This window comes from Argopecten irradians, chromosome 4, assembly GCF_041381155.1.
Source record: "Argopecten irradians isolate NY chromosome 4, Ai_NY, whole genome shotgun sequence".
NCBI classification, from domain to species: domain Eukaryota; kingdom Metazoa; phylum Mollusca; class Bivalvia; order Pectinida; family Pectinidae; genus Argopecten; species Argopecten irradians.
In genome coordinates this window covers 42,759,501-42,780,794 of record NC_091137.1, presented here as the reverse complement: position 1 = coordinate 42,780,794, position 21,294 = coordinate 42,759,501, and the positions used below count along the sequence as shown (strand labels likewise).

Here is a 21,294-nt window from a genome sequence, read left to right as displayed (position 1 = left end):
TTAAATGATATGATGGTATATTTTTACAGCATCTGTGTTCCTGTTATCGTCTGTTAAAACCCCTGACAAGTCTCACGCCCTCATCACCAAGGAACTACAGCATGAAGAGACCTGTCAGAGGATCAATGCAGTCCTCAGGTTCGTAAGCATCCCACGGGCTGAGACGGGATGATCTGCTAGTACACGTATCTCTGTTTTGTATTATGTAATTGAAATATGAAGAAAAAATCAACACCAGTTTATGTGTATATAATTAATAAGTAATTTGAAAGAGAGATGAATTTGTAGTTCTGACAGGGACTGAAAATTATTGTGGTGTATAATATAAAATATGAAGAAAATATACATGTATGTATAGAAGTATATTAAAGAAGAGATTAGCTTGTAGTTCAGGTGTGGACAGAAGGATATTTCTGTGATACTTATTAGCTAATATACAAAGAAAAAATGACAACTATCAGTATATGAAAGTATACAAAAGAAAATATAAAATGTAGCAGTAATTATCTAAATTCTACAACCGGATACTTGATGAAATGAAATGATATGAATAGGTAGTCATGATTGGTCAGATGAGGTTTTCAATCTCTCTTCAGGTTTGGAGTTCTTTGGAAGTTCCGACATCAAGTTTGGCCTAGAATGGAAGATGGAGGAAACATGTTCTTTAAGGTAAAAAACTACGACAAAAACTACTGCATAGCTGGTTATTTTCATGGGATGTTGCTTTGATCACGATGAAACTTAAATTTCTCATTTATAATTAAAATCTGGAAAATTTTGAACAACCAAAAGCAGGCTGTACAGTATGTTTTATATGCAATATTAAAAAAGAGAGTACAAGACTTGTCTTTAGTTTTGTGATCCACAATGATCATAATGGTATGTTTAGGTATTTTTACATAGTAATCTGTTAAATCATTATCCCCTAAGAAAAACATACTGTACATTACAATTTTCATGCTATATATTTTCATATTGGTTCACAAGGAAAAATGGGGAATTCGGAGATGACCTTCACTCAAAAACATATGTTTGCTAATGCTGAATTGTTTGCATAAAAACTATCAAAAAACAATCTAGTAAACCATTTCTTAGCAAATTTTGTAATTTCAAATGTAATGATGAAGTTATTTTATTATCCTACTATTTAAGATTATACTGTCTTGATTGTTGAAGCTGCCCCCACCCAACATTGATTTCACGCTCCCATCACCGACCATCGGCCTACCTAATCAACTTGTGGTGGACCCTCCCTGGACACCTCACTTCAAGGCCAAGATCGAAGAGGTCACCGTCAACCAGGAAGGCACAGTAAGTCAGCCTGTTTTCTATTTACTAGTAGGTTGTTAAATAGTCTTGCAGACAACTTTAATTGTCAAAACGTTTTTTGGTTCAATAAGTTGAGCGTCAGACTATATAACCAGAGGTCCAGAGTTTGATCTTTGGCATCCTGCACTCTGTAACATCAACATGACAGAATTTATGAAACAGATGAAAGGCTGTACCAACTTACATTGTAAACAATTTTCATGACCGTGAATACAAAAATTCAGTTTTAGTAAATCTTTATCCATAAAGATGTGAATATTAGTTTAGACATCTGTGTCTTCCAACATTTTCAGCATAGCTTGGTAACCTCAATCAACAGCTGAATTAACTGAAAATCAAGTAATTCTAGAATAAATATCTTGGCAAAAAGGACAAAAATACTATACAGTAGTGTTTTTTGTGGGTTATTCGTTAAGTATTCAAGTGGTCCAGTTAATTTCCACGAACTTGAAAACCTGCAAATAATAGAAATATACCCAGTATAATGCCTTTATTACTGTAAAGAATTGACAGAGAGTGAAAGATTATATCACTTAACAAGAATCAAAGAGGAAATCGGAAAATGTTCTTGCCATATTAAACAACTCTACAGTAAGAACATGCTGAAGAATAAAAATTGTGAAAGTTATTGTTGGTGAGCTGCAATTAAATAACCTGTTTATAGATTAAAACAGCGATTCTTATTCCAATATTTTTGTGAATACAAAATATATGATGTTTATGATGTTTAGAAATCCTTAGTGACTGCAACAACCACTCGGAGAAAAGAGCAACAGGAAATGATCCGAAAAGCTCTTCAGGCAGAGGAGGAGAGAAAACGTGTTGGTCGTGAAAATTTCCCGATGACGACTGTGTCGATTACCCAGCTTGCAGCGTACGAGCCAGCACTCCACCACGCTGGGGAGGAGCATGAGGAAGGTATACAGGGTCCTCCCTAACATATGGCGCTAATACTTTAATTCATCCTTGATATTCCAGGGGTTGCTATCACTGTTGTTATATTCACCTCTGGACTATGTCATAGGAAACCTGAAGGAAGACATTTCAGGTGGAAAAAAACTGACCAATCACTGACCCACAGATACTTTCTTTAAGGATTTACAGAGAGTGACACCCAACTTCAAAGCCATACATGGGTATTGTTATTCAATACTTTTTATGTACATTAAAGGACCAATCTGTTGTTGCTTACAGAACAATCAGTTTTGCTATGATATGGTCCAGGGGTGGATATGACAGCAGTGATAGTAACCCCTTGAAAGGGACTAACCACACTTTACAATTTAACTAAATATAATCCAATGAAAATACTGATTCACAACTAATATTAGATACTAAAATTGAAAAAGTATTCTGCATCTGAATGTTTTAATTAAGGTATTTATTATATTGCAATTGTTTCATTTTCTATTCTTGATATGTTAATATTACAAAATTCTATTTTTACAGCTATGTATTTCAAAAAAATAAGTGCTCATTTGTGAATTGATATAATTTCATTATTTACTTTTTTCTAATCCTACAAAATTAAATGTAATATAAAGAAGCACTCCTCATTAGAATAACTTTAATTATATGATAAAATCTAGTTTTCTTTTTATCAAAGTATGGGTAAAAAGACCCCATATAAATTTTTATGATGAACTGCATCTGGCGTATAAATAGAAGTTGTTTGCACTACTCAAAGTTGGTAGAATGTTTGTGACACCCATCCGTTTGTCCGATCCTGATGTTGCTTTCTACGTTAACACTGTGACACAAACTGTTTTTGCTATCTGTTGTCGTGATTAACCAATTCGGTATTGTATTAAGACAATTAATTTACAGTATTTTTTTTACAATTTTTCAAAGAGAAAAATTATAAAAAATCTATATAACACATAGTAGTAATATGTACTATGAACATGAATAACTTTCTCAATTATTTGAAATTTTTTTGATGGAATTTGTTTTATCTGTTTGAAAACTACAACAACACAAGAATGATCCCATGATAAACAGTTACCTTGTAATCAGTCTACTGTAGCATGTGTTATAATGTCATGTTACTAATGGTCACTATTAAAACTTTACTTATCATGAGAATGCATAATTTTAAAATGTCAATCTTACAAACTAATTACCATGACGTGATAACCACTTAGGAGAATTGGACGTAAGGTGAAGAAATTCATACTAGATATCCAAAAGTGTTCTTTTCCTTTTTGAAATTCTAATGACTGGAGTCTTTTTGTTTTGCATTGGCTCAAAGTAATGTTCAAGGTTTAAATCCAAAATTGGTGGGGTATTGAAAAAAGGATCTAGAGTGGTCAAACACTGTCTGATAGTTTTTATTTGCATACCTGTTATTGACTCAAGAATGTATCATTTTAAATATTATTGTTTTAATAGGTTTTCAGTATAATTTTGTAGATTTTGCAGATTTTAAAAATTTTGTAGAAATAATCAAAGTGTATATTTTGCTTTTTTAAAGAGAACATCTTGGTTATAATTTTCACCAAAAAGGATTTTTTGAACAAATACATGTATGAAGATATTCTTTATTTCATAATTAGTTGAAGCATTGTTATTGATATTCCTTCTTTCAGGGATAGAATTAACATTAACATTATTTTCTAAGTGTGTTTTTGTCAGTGACACCAAAGTACTTGTTTACATGCCTTTATGTTTAGTGTTTTAAAACCTTTTTCAGACTATGTCTAGTTCATGTTTTATGTGTGTGACAAATTTGTGCTTGACCTTGACCCCAAAAACCATTCCACCCTCGTCAGTGAAGGGAGATACAGAATAAGAGTGCAAAGGTTATTCTTATCTTCTCCATGTCCAATTCTCCCAAAGTGTTTTGTTCTAACCTTGATATGATGTTTACATGTATTTATCAACTTTGACCAGCCGAAGGTACTGAGATCACTGAGAATTTAACTTTTATGATTTCAATGCAAAAATCAGGAACCAAAAATAATACAAATTCTTTAGGTAGAAATTTTAACATATTTTTATTTGTTTAATCGAATGTATTAGTAATTTATTAATCAGATGATACAATATATCATCTTATATATGTAAATTCTTTACAAAGATCAAAATTATTCAATAAAAAATGATAATTCTCATATCTGATTAATGATTTGGTGATCTCAGTAATTGGCACCCTAACCTTCCTGCGTCCAATCCACATGTAATGCACCTGCTTCTCATTTTGTCCTAACTATAGCTATCATACCTGAGGAGCTTAACTTGGCTGCACGGCGTGTTTCCCTTGCTCCTGTCAATCGTGCAAACGTCCAAAGTCGTAGCTTGTCCTGGAGAAACGGTAGTGTGCATTGGGCCAGATTTTTACTAGAAGGTACAAATACAGATATCTTTTTATTTACTCTGAACATCAAATGGTGGTAACCAAGCGAGATCACTACCAGGTTGTTCTTATATCTTTTTATTTGAAGAAAGTTCAAATCAGTCGACATCCTGGAGAAATGGCAGTGTGCATTGGGCAAGGTTTTTACTCACAGGTATAGACAATTTTCTAGTACAGTCGATTAAAATAAACATGTAATTTTCTACATACATTGTATGTAACTTTTATTACTTACGTTAGTTTAAGTATTTAAAAAAATCTTTTCTATTTTGCTAATAATTTTATCTGAGATAAATAATAAAAAATATCTTTGAGTAAGTGTAAAAAAGAAAATAAGAACGAATAGATCCATGTATACATTTTTGGGTAATAAGGTGCTTCATTAGATCATATTCTACTGTTGATTCAATCCTAGGATGACAAGCTTTTGGTAATAAAAATGAAATCCCAATTTCAGGTGAAATCCCTCTATACATACCTAAATCCGCCGTCTGATTTCACTGCAATTCTCAACCACCCAATGCTACTCTCTATACCCTGTATACAGTAATGTCCCATCCTAATTTGTATAGCCTATATTAGTGTATATATATATCCAACATGCCTTGGTCAGTGTACGCTCTGTACACAATACAAAATTCTGGTATGTGTATTCTTCAATGTAAATACACTAAAACCACATGCTGGTCTTTGATACCCATACACACTAAAATGTACCCTGGTCTGTGAACTCTCTACACTACATCACACCCTGATCTGTGTACTCTATAAACACTACACCACACCCAAGTCTGTGTACCCTATATACACTACATCACACCCTGGTCTGTGTACCCTGTATACACTACATCACACCCAGGTCTTTGTACCCTGTATACACTACACCACACCCTGGTCTGTGTACCCTGTATACACTACACCACAACCTGGTCTGTGTTTCCTGTATACACTACATCACACCCTGGTCTGTGTACTCTATATACACTACATCACACCCTGGTCTGTGTACCCTATATACACTACATCACACCCTGGTCTGTGTACCCTGTATACACTACATCACACCCTGGTCTGTGTACCCTATATACACTACATCACACCCTGGTCTGTGTACCCTGTATACACTACATCACACCCTGGTCTGTGTACTCTATATACACTACATCACACCCTGGTCTGTGTACCCTGTATACACTACATCACACCCTGGTCTGTGTACCCTGTATACACTACATCACACCCTGGTCTGTGTATCCTGTATACACTACATCACACCCTGGTCTGTGTATCCTGTATACACTACATCACACCCTGGTCTGTGTACCCTGTATACACTACACCACACCCTGGTCTGTGTACCCTATATACACTACATCACACCCTGGTCTGTGTACCCTATATACACTACACCACACCCTGGTCTGTGTACCCTGTATACACTACATCACACCCTGGTCTGTGTACTCTATATACACTACATCACACCCTGGTCTGTGTACCCTGTATACACTACATCACACCCTGGTCTGTGTACTCTATATACACTACATCACACCCTGGTCTGTGTATCCTGTATACACTACATCACACCCTGGTCTGTGTATCCTGTATACACTACATCACACCCTGGTCTGTGTACTCTATATACACTACACCACACCCTGGTCTGTGTACTCTATATACACTACATCACACCCTGGTCTGTGTACCCTTATACACTACACCACACCCAGGTCTGTGTACCCTGTATACACTACATCACACCCTGGTCTGTGTATCCTGTATACACTACATCACACCCTGGTCTGTGTACCCTGTATACACTACACCACACCCTGGTCTGTGTACCCTATATACACTACATCACACCCTGGTCTGTGTACCCTATATACACTACACCACACCCTGGTCTGTGTACCCTGTATACACTACACATCACACACTGGTCTGTGTACTCTATATACACTACATCACACCCTGGTCTGTGTACCCTGTATACACTACATCACACCCTGGTCTGTGTACTCTATATACACTACATCACACCCTGGTCTGTGTATCCTGTATACACTACATCACACCCTGGTCTGTGTATCCTGTATACACTACATCACACCCTGGTCTGTGTACCCTGTATACACTACATCACACCCTGGTCTGTGTACCCTGTATACACTACATCACACCCTGGTCTGTGTACCCTGTATACACTACATCACACCCTGGTCTGTGTACCCTGTATACACTACATCACACCCTGGTCTGTGTACCCTATATACACTACATACACACACCCTGGTCTGTGTACCCTGTATACACTACATCACACCCTGGTCTGTGTACCCTGTATACACTACATCACACCCTGGTCTGTGTACTCTATATACACTACATCACACCCTGGTCTGTGTATCCTGTATACACTACATCACACACCTGGTCTGTGTATCCTGTATACACTACATCACACACCCACCCTGGTCTGTGTACTCTATATACACTACACCACACCCTGGTCTGTGTACTCTATATACACTACATCACACCCTGGTCTGTGTACCCTTATACACTACACCACACCCAGGTCTGTGTACCCTGTATACACTACATCACACCCTGGTCTGTGTATCCTGTATACACTACATCACACCCTGGTCTGTGTACCCTGTATACACTACATCACACCCTGGTCTGTGTACCCTATATACACTACATCACACCCTGGTCTGTGTACCCTATATACACTACACCACACCCTGGTCTGTGTACCCTGTATACACTACATCACACCCTGGTCTGTGTACCCTATATACACTACATCACACCCTGGTCTGTGTACCCTGTATACACTACATCACACCCTGGTCTGTGTACCCTGTATACACTACATCACACCCTGGTCTGTGTATCCTGTATACACTACATCACACCCTGGTCTGTGTACCCTATATACACTACATCACACCCTGGTCTGTGTACCCTGTATACACTACATCACACCCTGGTCTGTGTACTCTATATACACTACATCACACCCTGGTCTGTGTACCCTGTATACACTACATCACACCCTGGTCTGTGTACCCTGTATACACTACATCACACCCTGGTCTGTGTACCCTGTATACACTACATCACACCCTGGTCTGTGTACCCTGTATACACTACATCACACCCTGGTCTGTGTACTCTATATACACTACACCACAACCTGGTCTGTGTTTCCTGTATACACTACATCACACCCTGGTCTGTGTACTCTATATACACTACATCACACCCTGGTCTGTGTACCCTGTATACACTACATCACACCCTGGTCTGTGTACCCTGTATACACTACATCACACCCTGGTCTGTGTACCCTGTATACACTACATCACACCCTGGTCTGTGTACCCTGTATACACTACACCACACCCTGGTCTGTGTACCCTGTATACACTACATCACACCCTGGTCTGTGTACCCTGTATACACTACATCACACCCTGGTCTGTGTACCCTGTATACACTACATCACACCCTGGTCTGTGTACCCTGTATACACTACATCACACCCTGGTCTGTGTACCCCTGTATACACTACATCACACCCTGGTCTGTGTATCCTGTATACACTACATCACACCCTGGTCTGTGTATCCTGTATACACTACATCACACCCTGGTCTGTGTACCCTATATACACTACATCACACCCTGGTCTGTGTACCCTGTATACACTACACCACACCCTGGTCTGTGTACCCTGTATACACTACATCACACCCTGGTCTGTGTACCCTGTATACACTACACCACACCCTGGTCTGTGTACCCTATATACACTACACCACACCCTGGTCTGTGTACCCTATATACACTACACCACACCCTGGTCTGTGTACCCTATATACACTACACCACACCCTGGTCTGTGTACCCTGTATACACTACACCACACCCTGGTCTGTGTACCCTGTATACACTACATCACACCCTGGTCTGTGTACCCTATATACACTACACCACACCCTGGTCTGTGTACCCTATATACACTACATCACACCCTGGTCTGTGTACCCTGTATACACTACATCACACTCTGGTCTGTGTACTCTATATACACTACATCACACCCTGGTCTGTGTACCCTGTATACACTACATCACATCCTGGTCTGTGTACCCTGTATACACTACACCACACCCTGGTCTGTGTACTCTATATACACTACACCACGCCCTGGTCTGTGTACCCTGTATACACTACATCACATCCTGGTCTGTGTACTCTATATACACTACATCACGCCCTGGTCTGTGTACCCTATATACACTACATCACACCCTGGTCTGTGTACCCTGTATACACTACATCACACCCTGGTCTGTGTACCCTATATACACTACATCACACCCTGGTCTGTGTACCCTATATACACTACACCACACCCTGGTCTGTGTACTCTATATACACTACATCACACCCTGGTCTGTGTATCCTGTATACACTACATCACATCCTGGTCTGCATACCCTGTATACACTACATCACACCCTGGTCTGTGTACCCTGTATACACTACATCACGCCCTGGTCTGTGTATCCTGTATACACTACATCACACCCTGGTCTGTGTATCCTGTATACACTACATCACACCCTGGTCTGTGTTCCCTGTATACACTACATCACACCCTGGTCTGTGTACCCTGTATACACTACATCACACCCTGGTCTGTGTACCCTGTATACACTACATCACACCCTGGTCTGTGTACCCTATATACACTACATCACACCCTGGTCTGTGTACCCTGTATACACTACACCACACCCTGGTCTGTGTACCCTATATACACTACACCACACCCTGGTCTGTGTACCCTATATACACTACACCACACCCTGGTCTGTGTACCCTGTATACACTACATCACACCCTGGTCTGTGTACCCTATATACACTACATCACACCCTGGTCTGTGTACCCTGTATACACTACATCACACCCTGGTCTGTGTACCCTGTATACACTACATCACACCCTGGTCTGTGTATCCTGTATACACTACATCACACCCTGGTCTGTGTACCCTATATACACTACATCACACCCTGGTCTGTGTACCCTATATACACTACACCACACCCTGGTCTGTGTACCCTATATACACTACACCACACCCTGGTCTGTGTACCCTGTATACACTACACCACAACCTGGTCTGTGTTTCCTGTATACACTACATCACACCCTGGTCTGTGTACCCTATATACACTACACCACACCCTGGTCTGTGTACCCTATATACACTACACACACACCCTGGTCTGTGTACCCTGTATACACTACACCACAACCTGGTCTGTGTTTCCTGTATACACTACTACATCACACCCTGGTCTGTGTACCCTATATACACTACACCACACCCTGGTCTGTGTACCCTATATACACTACATCACACCCTGGTCTGTGTACCCTGTATACACTACATCACACTCTGGTCTGTGTAGTCTATATACACTACATCACACCCTGGTCTGTGTATCCTGTATACACTACATCACATCCTGGTCTGTGTATCCTGTATACACTACACCACACCCTGGTCTGTGTACTCTATATACACTACACCACGCCCTGGTCTGTGTACCCTGTATACACTACATCACATCCTGGTCTGTGTACTCTATATACACTACATCACGCCCTGGTCTGTGTACCCTATATACACTACATCACACCCTGGTCTGTGTACCCTGTATACACTACATCACACCCTGGTCTGTTTACCCTATATACACTACATCACACCCTGGTCTGTGTACCCTATATACACTACACCACACCCTGGTCTGTGTACTCTATATACACTACATCACACCCTGGTCTGTGTATCCTGTATACACTACATCACATCCTGGTCTGCGTACCCTGTATACACTACACCACACCCTGGTCTGTGTACCCTGTATACACTACACCACAACCTGGTCTGTGTTTCCTGTATACACTACATCACACCCTGGTCTGTGTACTCTATATACACTACATCACACCCTGGTCTGTGTACCCTATATACACTACATCAAACCCATCACACTCTGGTCTGTGTACTCTATATACACTAAATCACACCCTGGTCTGTGTATCCTGTATACACTACATCACATCCTGGTCTGTGTACTCTATACACTACACCACACCCTGGTCTGTGTACTCTATATACACTACACCACGCCCTGGTCTGTGTACCCTGTATACACTACATCACATCCTGGTCTGTGTACTCTATATACACTACATCACGCCCTGGTCTGTGTACCCTGTATACACTACATCACACCCTGGTCTGTGTACCCTGTATACACTACACCACACCCTGGTCTGTGTATCCTGTATACACTACATCACACCCTGGTCTGTGTACCCTATATACACTACATCACACCCTGGTCTGTGTACCCTGTATACACTACATCACACCCTGGTCTGTGTATCCTGTATATACTACATCACACCCTTGTCTGTGTACCCTGTATACACTACATCACACCCTGGTCTGTGTACCCTGTATACACTACACCACACCCTGATCTGTGTACTCTATATACACTACATCACACCCTGGTCTGTGTACCCTATATACACTACATGACACCCTGGTCTGTGTACCCTATATACACTACACCACACCCTGGTCTGTGTACCCTATATACACTACATGACATCCTGGTCTGTGTATCCTGTATACACTACACCACACCCTGGTCTGTGTACCCTATATACACTATACTACTTACTGGACTGTTTACCCAGTATACATTACACGCTGTCCTGGTATGTGTAACCCACTAACAATCTAGCCATGTTTATAACTATTTAGAATATGGCACCATTCGTACATCATCAGAGACTGCAACATTGTGTTCTGAAATACCTAACTTCGATAAATTTTTGTTGTTCATTATTTAACATTTAACTCGTATAATATTGCCTTTGGTATGCTTTATTAAACACTAATAATAACATTTATTTAAACAATGTACTTATGTATATATTTATTGTTTGTAATGATGGATTGGCACGTTCACTGTATTCCTTTATTGCCATATATATATGCACTCCATTGGCATAAAGTATCATACATTACATTGTAGAATTGCATCAGTAATTTTTATTGCATTTAAAATTTATTGAATTTACTCTCAATAATTTTAATTGAGTTTGATAATGTCACAATCGTTCAGCTATTTGATATTGGTGAAAAAATGATGATTGTGAAAATTTATGAAAATTGACCCTTCTAAAACAGCTGTTAATTCTCAAAGACTACACACACAGGTTCCTCCTGTACTGTTTAAGAATTATTTGTTTGATGGTTATTGGGGAAAATCTTCTCTCATGATTTAGTGCCCCAAATTTCAGAACAGTAAAATGGGTAACGTTGTAGTGTTTACAGTTTCAAACTATGTAATACATCAATATATTTAACTTATAAACTGATTCATCCCTTAAAACTCATTTGGGCTCTTTTAAATCAAACACTAGACCAGTCCATTTTGAAATTTTAGGGGTGAATGAGTTATATGTTCCTTCATAAGTACTTCATAAATTATAAAATTTTGATTTCAAGAAGAAGGATTTTGACCTCCTTGGCATGTGTTACTTTAGGTGAAGAGGATCGAACAGAACATACACATCACATGCAGTTGGCTCAGACGTTCTTTCCATCATGCATTTGTGCAACAGCATTACCCATACTGCATCTGCTAGATGACCAGGATGTCAATACCGACGGTATATCAGGTAGGCGTCATATAAGTGTGATGAGTAATTACAGGTTCGGTAAATTGTTGGAATTTCAGTCATTTAAGTGATTTATTGTTTGTAATGAGAAGTCTCCACTACACATGTAAATATTTTTTTTACATATATATGCTTTGTGTGTTATTTATGTATGATGCCAGTACTGTTTGTGTTACAGTGGCTGAAGTGGCAGAGAAGGTTATTTGGACTTGTATTGTCGAGGACCCCATCCTCTTTCTCCGACACTTTCTAGAGAAACTAACGCACAAGGACAAACAGGTCAGTCAACACTTTCTATATGTAGACTATATAGAGGTCCTATTGGAACTTGACTTGACTTCTCCATTATTAGATGGTCAACCTGGTTCGGCTGTGCTGTTCAGTTTTCACCAATGTTAAGTATTAATTTACTGTATACAGGAAGAGTTGCTGTATCTTATTTTGATGATTGTTTGTTACATACAGGAAGAGCTGCTGTATCTGTTAAGGAGGATGGTGCTGTATTTCCAGGATCTGCCTGCCCAGATGGCTCACTCACTTTACAACTACCTGGTATGTATTATATCACAGTAGCCTGTTCACCCCTGAAATTTCATAATGGACTGGTTGAAGTTGAACCCTTCATCATGTTTCTCTTATTCCGTCTTTGCATATTACAGAATTAGCTCCCTTGCGGGTAGGTATGGATTGTTACGTCATTATTTCGTGAGCGCAATTCACATCGTTTTCTCCGAAACGTATGACGTTGCGCTCCCAAACACATGACGTCACAATCAATACCTACTCGCAAGTGCAGATAACTCTGTAATATGCAAATTCGGAATTAAAATACATATCACATACCATGCTATTCAGTGACTTTGCCTTGGTAATGTTTTTGTATATGGCACTGGTTTGATTAAAAAAATTGTAATATCATAATAAGAGCAGTGATGCAATGTCAAGATTTAAGGATGGTATGACCAAATGGCTGTCTCCACCGGATTTTTTTGCTGCACATTTTGACTTTGAAATTCACCAAGTCTTGCAAAAATATCTAAAATCCTGTGATATGTTTTATGAAATCTGAAATTTGAAAAGTAACACACTCATTGATTGATTGATTGATTGATGGGGCTTAACGCCCTTGTTCAAGTTATAACCGAGCCTAGTAACACTCACTGAAGGTCTACATCATATAAACCAACTTGTAACCTTTCTTTTGCAGACTGGCTATGTTATGTTCTATGTCCGGAGTCCCTGTTCTGGTAGTCAGGAAGCCATTGCTGGGGCGCTAGGTCTCATCTGGCAGGTATGGATCTCTGTATCGCGAGTTTGAATTTCATGTGGGGTAATTGGCAGGTTATCTTTAGGTACTCTGGCTATTTTTCATTTCATAAATCTGGTCTCAGTTTCATGAACATTCCTTAACTTTAAGGAGTTTCTTAACTTAAAATTCCCCATGGGAAAGCACTACAAAAGTTAAGGAAAACCCTTAAGTTAAGGAGCCTTCCTTAAAATATGTAGTGCTTTCCTTTGGAGAATTTTAAGTAACTCCTTAGATTTAAGGAATGTTCCCATAAGATATCTGTAATAAGTGTATAACAAACTATACTTAAAACGAAGAGGTTCGTTATAACCATGTTTTACTGTATTTCTGTATATATGGATAGAGAGAATCATGTGTGATAACTGATCCCTGAATCACTAACTGTATGTCTATTGTTTGTTTGTTTGTTGTAGGTGATTCCCAGTGTAGATGATTTGTACTTTAAGGATTTGAAGCAGACTCTGAAGAAGGAACAGTGTGATGTAAGTTCACTGGTGGAACACAACACTCTTCTACAAAATATAACTGATAAAGGGATGCCAACATAATGTTTGAATACTCAACATAAAATAAATACCAGAAATTTGATTTTCTGTGTTAAAATATCTACTGTAAACCAACTGTCTTTTTCGTGCGATTTATTTTCGCAAATTTCGCGATCAAGGTAAATTCATGAATGTTTATCTCCACAAATTGATATCTTCCATAATTTTTGCACAATTCAATTAAATGATAATTCCTTTCAATACTAAATCCGCGAAACTTAATCTCCGCGAAAATGTTTTAAAACAGAAATTGCGAAATTTAGTAGTCGCCAATGAAAGTTGGTTTACAGTATCAGTAACACAAATATGAAATGATTTGTGTATTTGTGTAAATGAAAGAATTAAGGTAAGACTGTTTCTATTTTAGCCATACATCATGATATCAGCTAATGTTCCGAGTGCTAAAAAGATTATAATTCACGGCACGGACCAAACTGGTATACCGTCACAGCTTCCTATTCACGAGGTAGGTACTTAATGTAGATAGTAATAAAACAGCACCATTACATACTGTCGTCTTTAATGGAAAGATATAGAAAAAATCTAGGCTAGCGAAAAGACATACAATATGTAACAGTCATAAAGTAATTTTATTAATGATAACAAAAATGCCTTGTTGCATATTTGTTATTATGAACTTAAGCTAATAGATGTAAGGTCTGAATTTGCAGCTTAATTTTAACTTCGGTAACAAAACCTCAATAGCAATAAATTATTTAACAGTAGGTATAAATATATATGGGATACAGAATTATCATTCACAGCATGGTGGAGTACCATCAGTACTTTGATTTCTAACACCTTTCTTCCTCATTTTTCTGCCAGGATACACAGTTCTCTCAGATTCTTCAGGAAAGTCTGGATTTCTTCAATGTACCTGAGGATGAATATCCCTCCTATTTTCTGGTAGATACCAAGTCAAGTAAGTGACTTCAATAGCCGAAGGGCGCGTACAAAAATTGAAGGAGATAAGTTGTTTGATGGAGGACTTAAACAGAAATAAGGAGATAAGTTTGCAGCTTTATGGAGGACATCTTGTAAAAAAATGAAAAAAATATTGTGGTTTGATAGTAACATGAAAACACTGGCAGTTTATATAGATAAATGTTTGATATGATAGTATGAAATCATTCATAGATAAGATAATTTAAGAATGTATGCTTTTAATTTTATAACAAAAAAAATCCTTTATATTATTTTCATTAACTAATGAAATTTGTTGTTTACATGTTAAATTTGTTCATCTTAGTTATATTCAGAACTATTCTGTATATTTATGAAATCAGAATTTACTAGTTCTATAGTGGTTTTTTAATCAAAGTCAACTTTGCTTTAACAATATTTGCAGACCAGATCCACAACCTCAATGCCTATGTCCGAGATTTCTACTTCTTCAGGAGGAATGTTTACCCCCAACTGAGTCTCGTAAAAATGAACCCTGACCATGCACTACAGAGTCTGGAGAAACAGGTTGGATCAATAACGATGAAGACAATAACTAGTAAAAATTAGTAAGTTTAAAGGTCCATACAGTGTACACTAATTTAAGGCATTTTATTTGAATGTTCATATAGCTTATAGATAGTTTTGAGAAATGCTACATCGGGGAAAAAAATAGTTTGGCTTTTGATTGATCAACATTTAGATGTTGTCAGAATAAGAAGAAAATAATGTTCATTTAGCTTATAGACAGTTTTAAGAAATGCTACATCAGGAAAAAATAGTTTGGCTTCTGATTGATCAACATTTAGATGTTGTCAGAATAAGAAGAAAATAAAGGTTATGAGGGATACAGTGAAAAGACTACAGGGTCTTTTTAGATAATCCCCACACTACAACCACCCCCAATCAACCCTCCTCCTCCCCCAACAGAGGAGGGGGTATACTGAATCAGGTTGTCTGTCTGTAGACACAATGACCATATAAAACTTTTGTGTCAGTTATCCTTAAACAGTGTAGATATGTGTATAGATACCTCCACCTTTTTCCAGAGTTATGCCCCTTTGGTAAAAAAGCTATTAAACAGCTTTTCCTCCTTAAAGGCCCAATATCCGTATCTTTCTTTCTTTTTTCATCATTTTTTTTGTTGGTTTAGAAGAATGTTGAAAAAAATCCTGTTGTAAATCATGCAGAGACAGGACTAAATCAAAGTCAAGATGAGCGATTGTGATTCGGAATATTTTGATAAAAATCAAATAAATATTAAACATCGCTAGATGGGTCCCACTTAGTCAAACAAGCCGAAGTTAGCCGACATTGTAACGTCGTTGCCGAGAACGTCATGTGACTACCGTAACTACATAACATCTGTCCAAACTCTTCCGAAAACGGGTCATGAACTTTCCGACTTCCGTTCGGCAATAATCGTAACTTCTATGGCGACCAGTTTAAAATGAAGGCATGTTTACATGTATCGACTTTCAACAACTGCTGTACAAAGTTATTAAAAAAAACATTATAAATATTCTTTAATGTATCTTAATTTCAACTACATCTACAAAAACTAACAACGTGAGAGTCAAATTTAACTTGAATTTTTGTTGATAGTTACGTATAGTGTGGCTTTAACTACTGGAGACATTTTAATGAAATTTTCGTTGCAATAATTCTTATACAGTCTAGATATATGAAGTTGATATTAGAATTACAGGGTTGGGTTTGATGTAAGCTGGCCTCCTGGTTTGTTTCAGTGCCTGTATTTGATGTTTCTCTCCTGCAGGCATTCATCCTTAAGTTTGTAGAGATCGGAAAGGTCTTGTTTACCCACTCAGTACTAAGGAGCACAGCACCACACCAGATGCAGAATCATGTGTCTTTCCTACACGAGGAGTTCCTTAAACAGCCATCCTTTCCACGCAAAGCTCTCGAGGCAGAATTTGGACTATACCATGGAAAATGGGGGGAGGTAGGATGTCAACCATTCCATAAGGAATTGTATTTCTTTTTGATTGTATATGCTTAAAAAGGGAAACTTCAAATGTGAACATAGAGATGACCAATTATATGGTCAAATAGATAAATACATCGTATGCTGGTTGATTAGGTTATGATGAGGTTAACTTGATAAAACACAGAATTAAACTTGTTTGTCAGCTAGCCTCTTCAGTCTACTATTTTCCAGCTATGTGTTATGAATTGTTCTGATGCATGTACTTTTCATTATAGGAGCTGTTTGGCCTTGACACCCTACACAAACTGTCCTGGGTAAAGGTAAATATTTTTATTAAGCTCTTTAAAGATGCTCTACCACCAACAGAGCATAAACGATACTCATCATTTGAACAAAAATGGTGTTACTTGTGTATATATATATATATGTCTGATTAACACAAAAATACATATAAAACAAAATATTTTGCTTTTGGTGCATGCGCAATCAGTACTTCATTCTAATAGGACATAGTGCCAAGGAATTTTTCCGGGATGTAATTTAATATTTTTAATATTTTTATCTTAACATAAAATTAGAAGCTCAAAGGTGTGAAGTAAGTTACTTTTGTAACTGAAAAAATACTAATTCGTCTGCTCCTGTTTTTGATTGAGAAAAATACCATATGTCAGCAGCGGAGTATCTTTAAGTATTGAAAGATGTTAAAAATTTGCAATGTAGGCTTGATAAAGCTCTGCATCAAGGCAAGGAAAATATACTGTTGAATGGACAAAATATTTTATCTCTTACATAATTAGAAGTTTTTGATTGGTAATAACATTGAATTTTATTCCTCCCATGACCTTCTGAAATGATTTTTTTTTGTTCCCCTGTAGTTGATGTCGGCCATCTTTTCCTCAATGAACAGTACCTTCTCCTGGACAAATGACCTGCAGTTGTTCCTGAATGTGATCAATGGGTGTATAATCCTACACTGTGAGGATACTGCTCTTCTCAGGTTCTGTCTGTCTACGCTCATCAACACCTGTCGCCACTTCAAACACATCTTCTCCATGAATGGGTGAGTCCATGTGCTTCTTTATAATACTTCTACATGGAAAGATAGGTGAAAAGAAAGATACAAGTCCTTTTTACAGCCACTGTTAATTTAGTTAAAATTAGTTTCAAAATCTAAATGACATGTACAAGCTATAATGTTGCATACTGGACTTGGTATTGAATATGGAAGTATTTTGTATATTGATTTTATCATCAGTTGTACCTTGATATCTCAAATTCCATGCTTTATTCAAAGTGTACTGTTGGTCCAGTACAATTGTTTCACTATAACAACTAAACTTCAACTCAAATTATTCAAATGATGATACATCTGCTTTAACTTAATGAGATTGGACTGTACAATTAATGTGATATTTTTTTTACCTTTGACGCTAGATATCTGTATCATCTTTGGCCTTTGACGCTAGATTCTGTATCAACCTTCACATTTGGCGGCAGATTTCTGTATTAGCCTTGACCTTTACAGTAACGCCAGATTCTGTATCAATCTTGACCTTTTTGTGTCAGATTTCTGTATCAGTCTTGACCTTTGACTCCAGATTTCTGTGTAACCTTGACCTTTGACACCAGATTCTGTATCAGCCTTGACCATTGATGCCAGATTTCTGTATCACCTTGACCTTTGACACCAGATTCTGTATCAACCTTGACCTTTGACTCAGATTCTGTATCACCTTGACCTTTGACACCAGTTTCTGTATCAACCTTGCCCTTTGGCAGCAGATTTCTGTATTAGCCTTGACCTTTACAGTAATGCCAGATTCTGTATCAATCTTGACCTTTTGCGCCAGATTTCTGTATCAGCCTTGACCTTTGACTCCAGATTTCTGTGTCACCTTGACCTTTGACACCAGATTCTGTATCAGCCTTGACCATTGATGCCAGATTTCTGTATCACCTTGACCTTTGACACCAAATTCTGTATCAGCCTTGACCTTTGACCCCGGATTCTGTATCAGCCTTTACCTTTGATGTCAGATTTCTGTATCAGCCTTGACCTTTAACACCAGATTCTGTACCCACCTTTACCTTGGATGTCAGAAATCCGTATCAGCCTTGACCTTTGGTTTAAAATTTTTCCATTAGTCTTTTAACCTTGAAGCCAGAATTCTCTCTCAACCTTGGCCTTTGATACCATGAGATTTCTGTGTTAATCTTGACTTTTATTGACCCCAGATTTCTGTATCTGATGCCTACACTGCTGAAGATTTACAGTAACAACCAGCCGAACCCTGTGCTGTGTCAGGCCATCGAGTATGTGTGTAAACAGTTCTATGTCCTACACAGGAAGCCCTTCATCCTACAGGTCAGTAGATTGTCATGTATACTGTAAACTAAATTTTCGACCATCCTTGACATTCCGAATGTTACTTATCACTGTGATTTTGTTGAACTCACCATGTGAACTTGACCGGCTACTTTGATGTGTGACTTTGTGTTGTAGATGTTTGGCAGTGTGACCCCACTCCTAGACATGACCTCTGAGGATACAGGACTCGTAGATTGCAGAAAGGTCAGTGTCAACTGTTCATTGACTTATTTGAATATTCAAATCACGAAAACTGTAGAGAAAAAGGACGGGTAAAGATCAACCAAATACTTTGAAGAAAACAGTCTTCAAAGAAAACAGTCTTCAAAGTAAACAGTCTTCAAAGTAAACTTTCTTCAAATTTTGAGTTAACTGTATAGCATGTTAAAGTAAAATGAATGAATACTTTCATGAAAAAAAAAAAAACCATTTTAGCTCACTGGTCCGAAGGACCAAGGTGAGTTATGCCTACCGTGGCGTCGTCGTCCGTCGTCGTCGTCGTCGTCCGTCGTCGTCGTCGTCCGTCGTCAACAATCGACTTTTCTCATAACGCTGGTCGGATTTCAACAAATTTGATGGTGCATCCTTATGGTACTAACTGAAAATTGTACAAATGATGGGGCTGACCCCGGGGCCTGAGAGGCGGGCAAAAGGGTCAATTGGTTTTCCATATAAACGACTTCTTCTGAACCAAGCATGGGAAACCATAGGTAGCATCCTTATAGGGTGGGATCAAAATTGTACAAATGATGGGGCTGACCCCCGGGGGCTGAGGGGCGGGTCAAATGGGTCAATTTGGCTATTTCCATATAAACGACTTCTTCTCTGAAACCAAGCATGGGATAGCACCCATAATGCAATGGTAGCATCCTTATAGGGTGGGGATTCAAAATTGTACAAATGATGGGGCTGACCCCCCGGGGGCCTGAGGGGCGGGGTCAAATGGGGTCAATTTGGCTATTTCCATATAAACGACTTCTTCTCTGAAACTAAGCATGAGATAGCACTCATAATGCAATGGTAGTATCGTTATAGGGTAGGGATTAAAAATTGTACAAATGATGTGGCTGACCCCCCGGGGGCCTGAGGGGCGGGGTCAAATGGGGTCAATTTGGCTATTTCCATATAAACGACTTCTTCTCTGAAACCAAGCATTGGATAGCACCCATAATGCAATGGTAGCATCCTTATAGGGTGGGGATTCAAAATTGTACAATTGATGGGGCTGACCCCCCGGGGGCCTGAGGGGCGGGGTCAAATGGGGTCAATTTGGCTATTTCCATATAAACGACTTCTTCTCTGAAACTAAGCATGAGATAGCACTCATAATGCAATGGTAGTATCTTTATAGGTTGGGGATTCAAAATTGTACAAATGATGTGGCTGACCCCCGGGGGGCCTGAGGGGCGGGGTCAAAAGAGTTCAATTTGGCTATTTCCATATAAACGACTTCTTCTCTGAAACCAAGCATGGGATAGCACCCATAATGCAATGATAGCATCCTTATAGGATGGGGATTCAAAATTGTACAAATGATGGGGCTGACCCCCAGGGGGCCTGAGGGGCGGGGTCAAAAGGGGCCAATTTGGCTATTTCCATATAAACGACTTCTTCTCTGAAACTAAGCATGGTATAGCACCCATAATGCAATGGTAGCATCTTTATAGGGTGGGGATTCAAAATTGTGCAAATGATGGG

At 38.5% G+C, this 21,294-nt stretch overlaps 1 protein-coding gene across 8 annotated transcripts in view; it reads left to right on the top strand.

Moving 5' to 3' along the window:
• The window catches only part of LOC138321742 (protein unc-80 homolog), a 59,783-nt gene that overhangs the window by 18,911 nt on the left and 19,578 nt on the right, over window positions 1–21,294 (top strand). For 6 of the 8 annotated variants that reach the window (XM_069265669.1, XM_069265662.1, XM_069265666.1 and 3 more), the window contains exons 22-39: window positions 30–138; window positions 597–669; window positions 1,177–1,311; window positions 2,061–2,247; window positions 4,544–4,675; window positions 12,350–12,484; window positions 12,663–12,763; window positions 12,950–13,036; window positions 13,692–13,775; window positions 14,207–14,275; window positions 14,706–14,804; window positions 15,164–15,260; window positions 15,687–15,808; window positions 17,058–17,243; window positions 17,504–17,548; window positions 18,104–18,288; window positions 19,464–19,593; window positions 19,732–19,800. In XM_069265669.1, coding sequence (XP_069121770.1) covers window positions 30–138; window positions 597–669; window positions 1,177–1,311; window positions 2,061–2,247; window positions 4,544–4,675; window positions 12,350–12,484; window positions 12,663–12,763; window positions 12,950–13,036; window positions 13,692–13,775; window positions 14,207–14,275; window positions 14,706–14,804; window positions 15,164–15,260; window positions 15,687–15,808; window positions 17,058–17,243; window positions 17,504–17,548; window positions 18,104–18,288; window positions 19,464–19,593; window positions 19,732–19,800 — 2,045 coding nt within the window. Of the gene's footprint in view, window positions 1–29; window positions 139–596; window positions 670–1,176; window positions 1,312–2,060; window positions 2,248–4,543; window positions 4,676–4,772; window positions 4,839–12,349; window positions 12,485–12,662; window positions 12,764–12,949; window positions 13,037–13,691; window positions 13,776–14,206; window positions 14,276–14,705; window positions 14,805–15,163; window positions 15,261–15,686; window positions 15,809–17,057; window positions 17,244–17,503; window positions 17,549–18,103; window positions 18,289–19,463; window positions 19,594–19,731; window positions 19,801–21,294 lie in introns of all 8 variants that reach the window. The other 2 variants (XM_069265664.1, XM_069265667.1) reach the window with 2 other exon arrangements.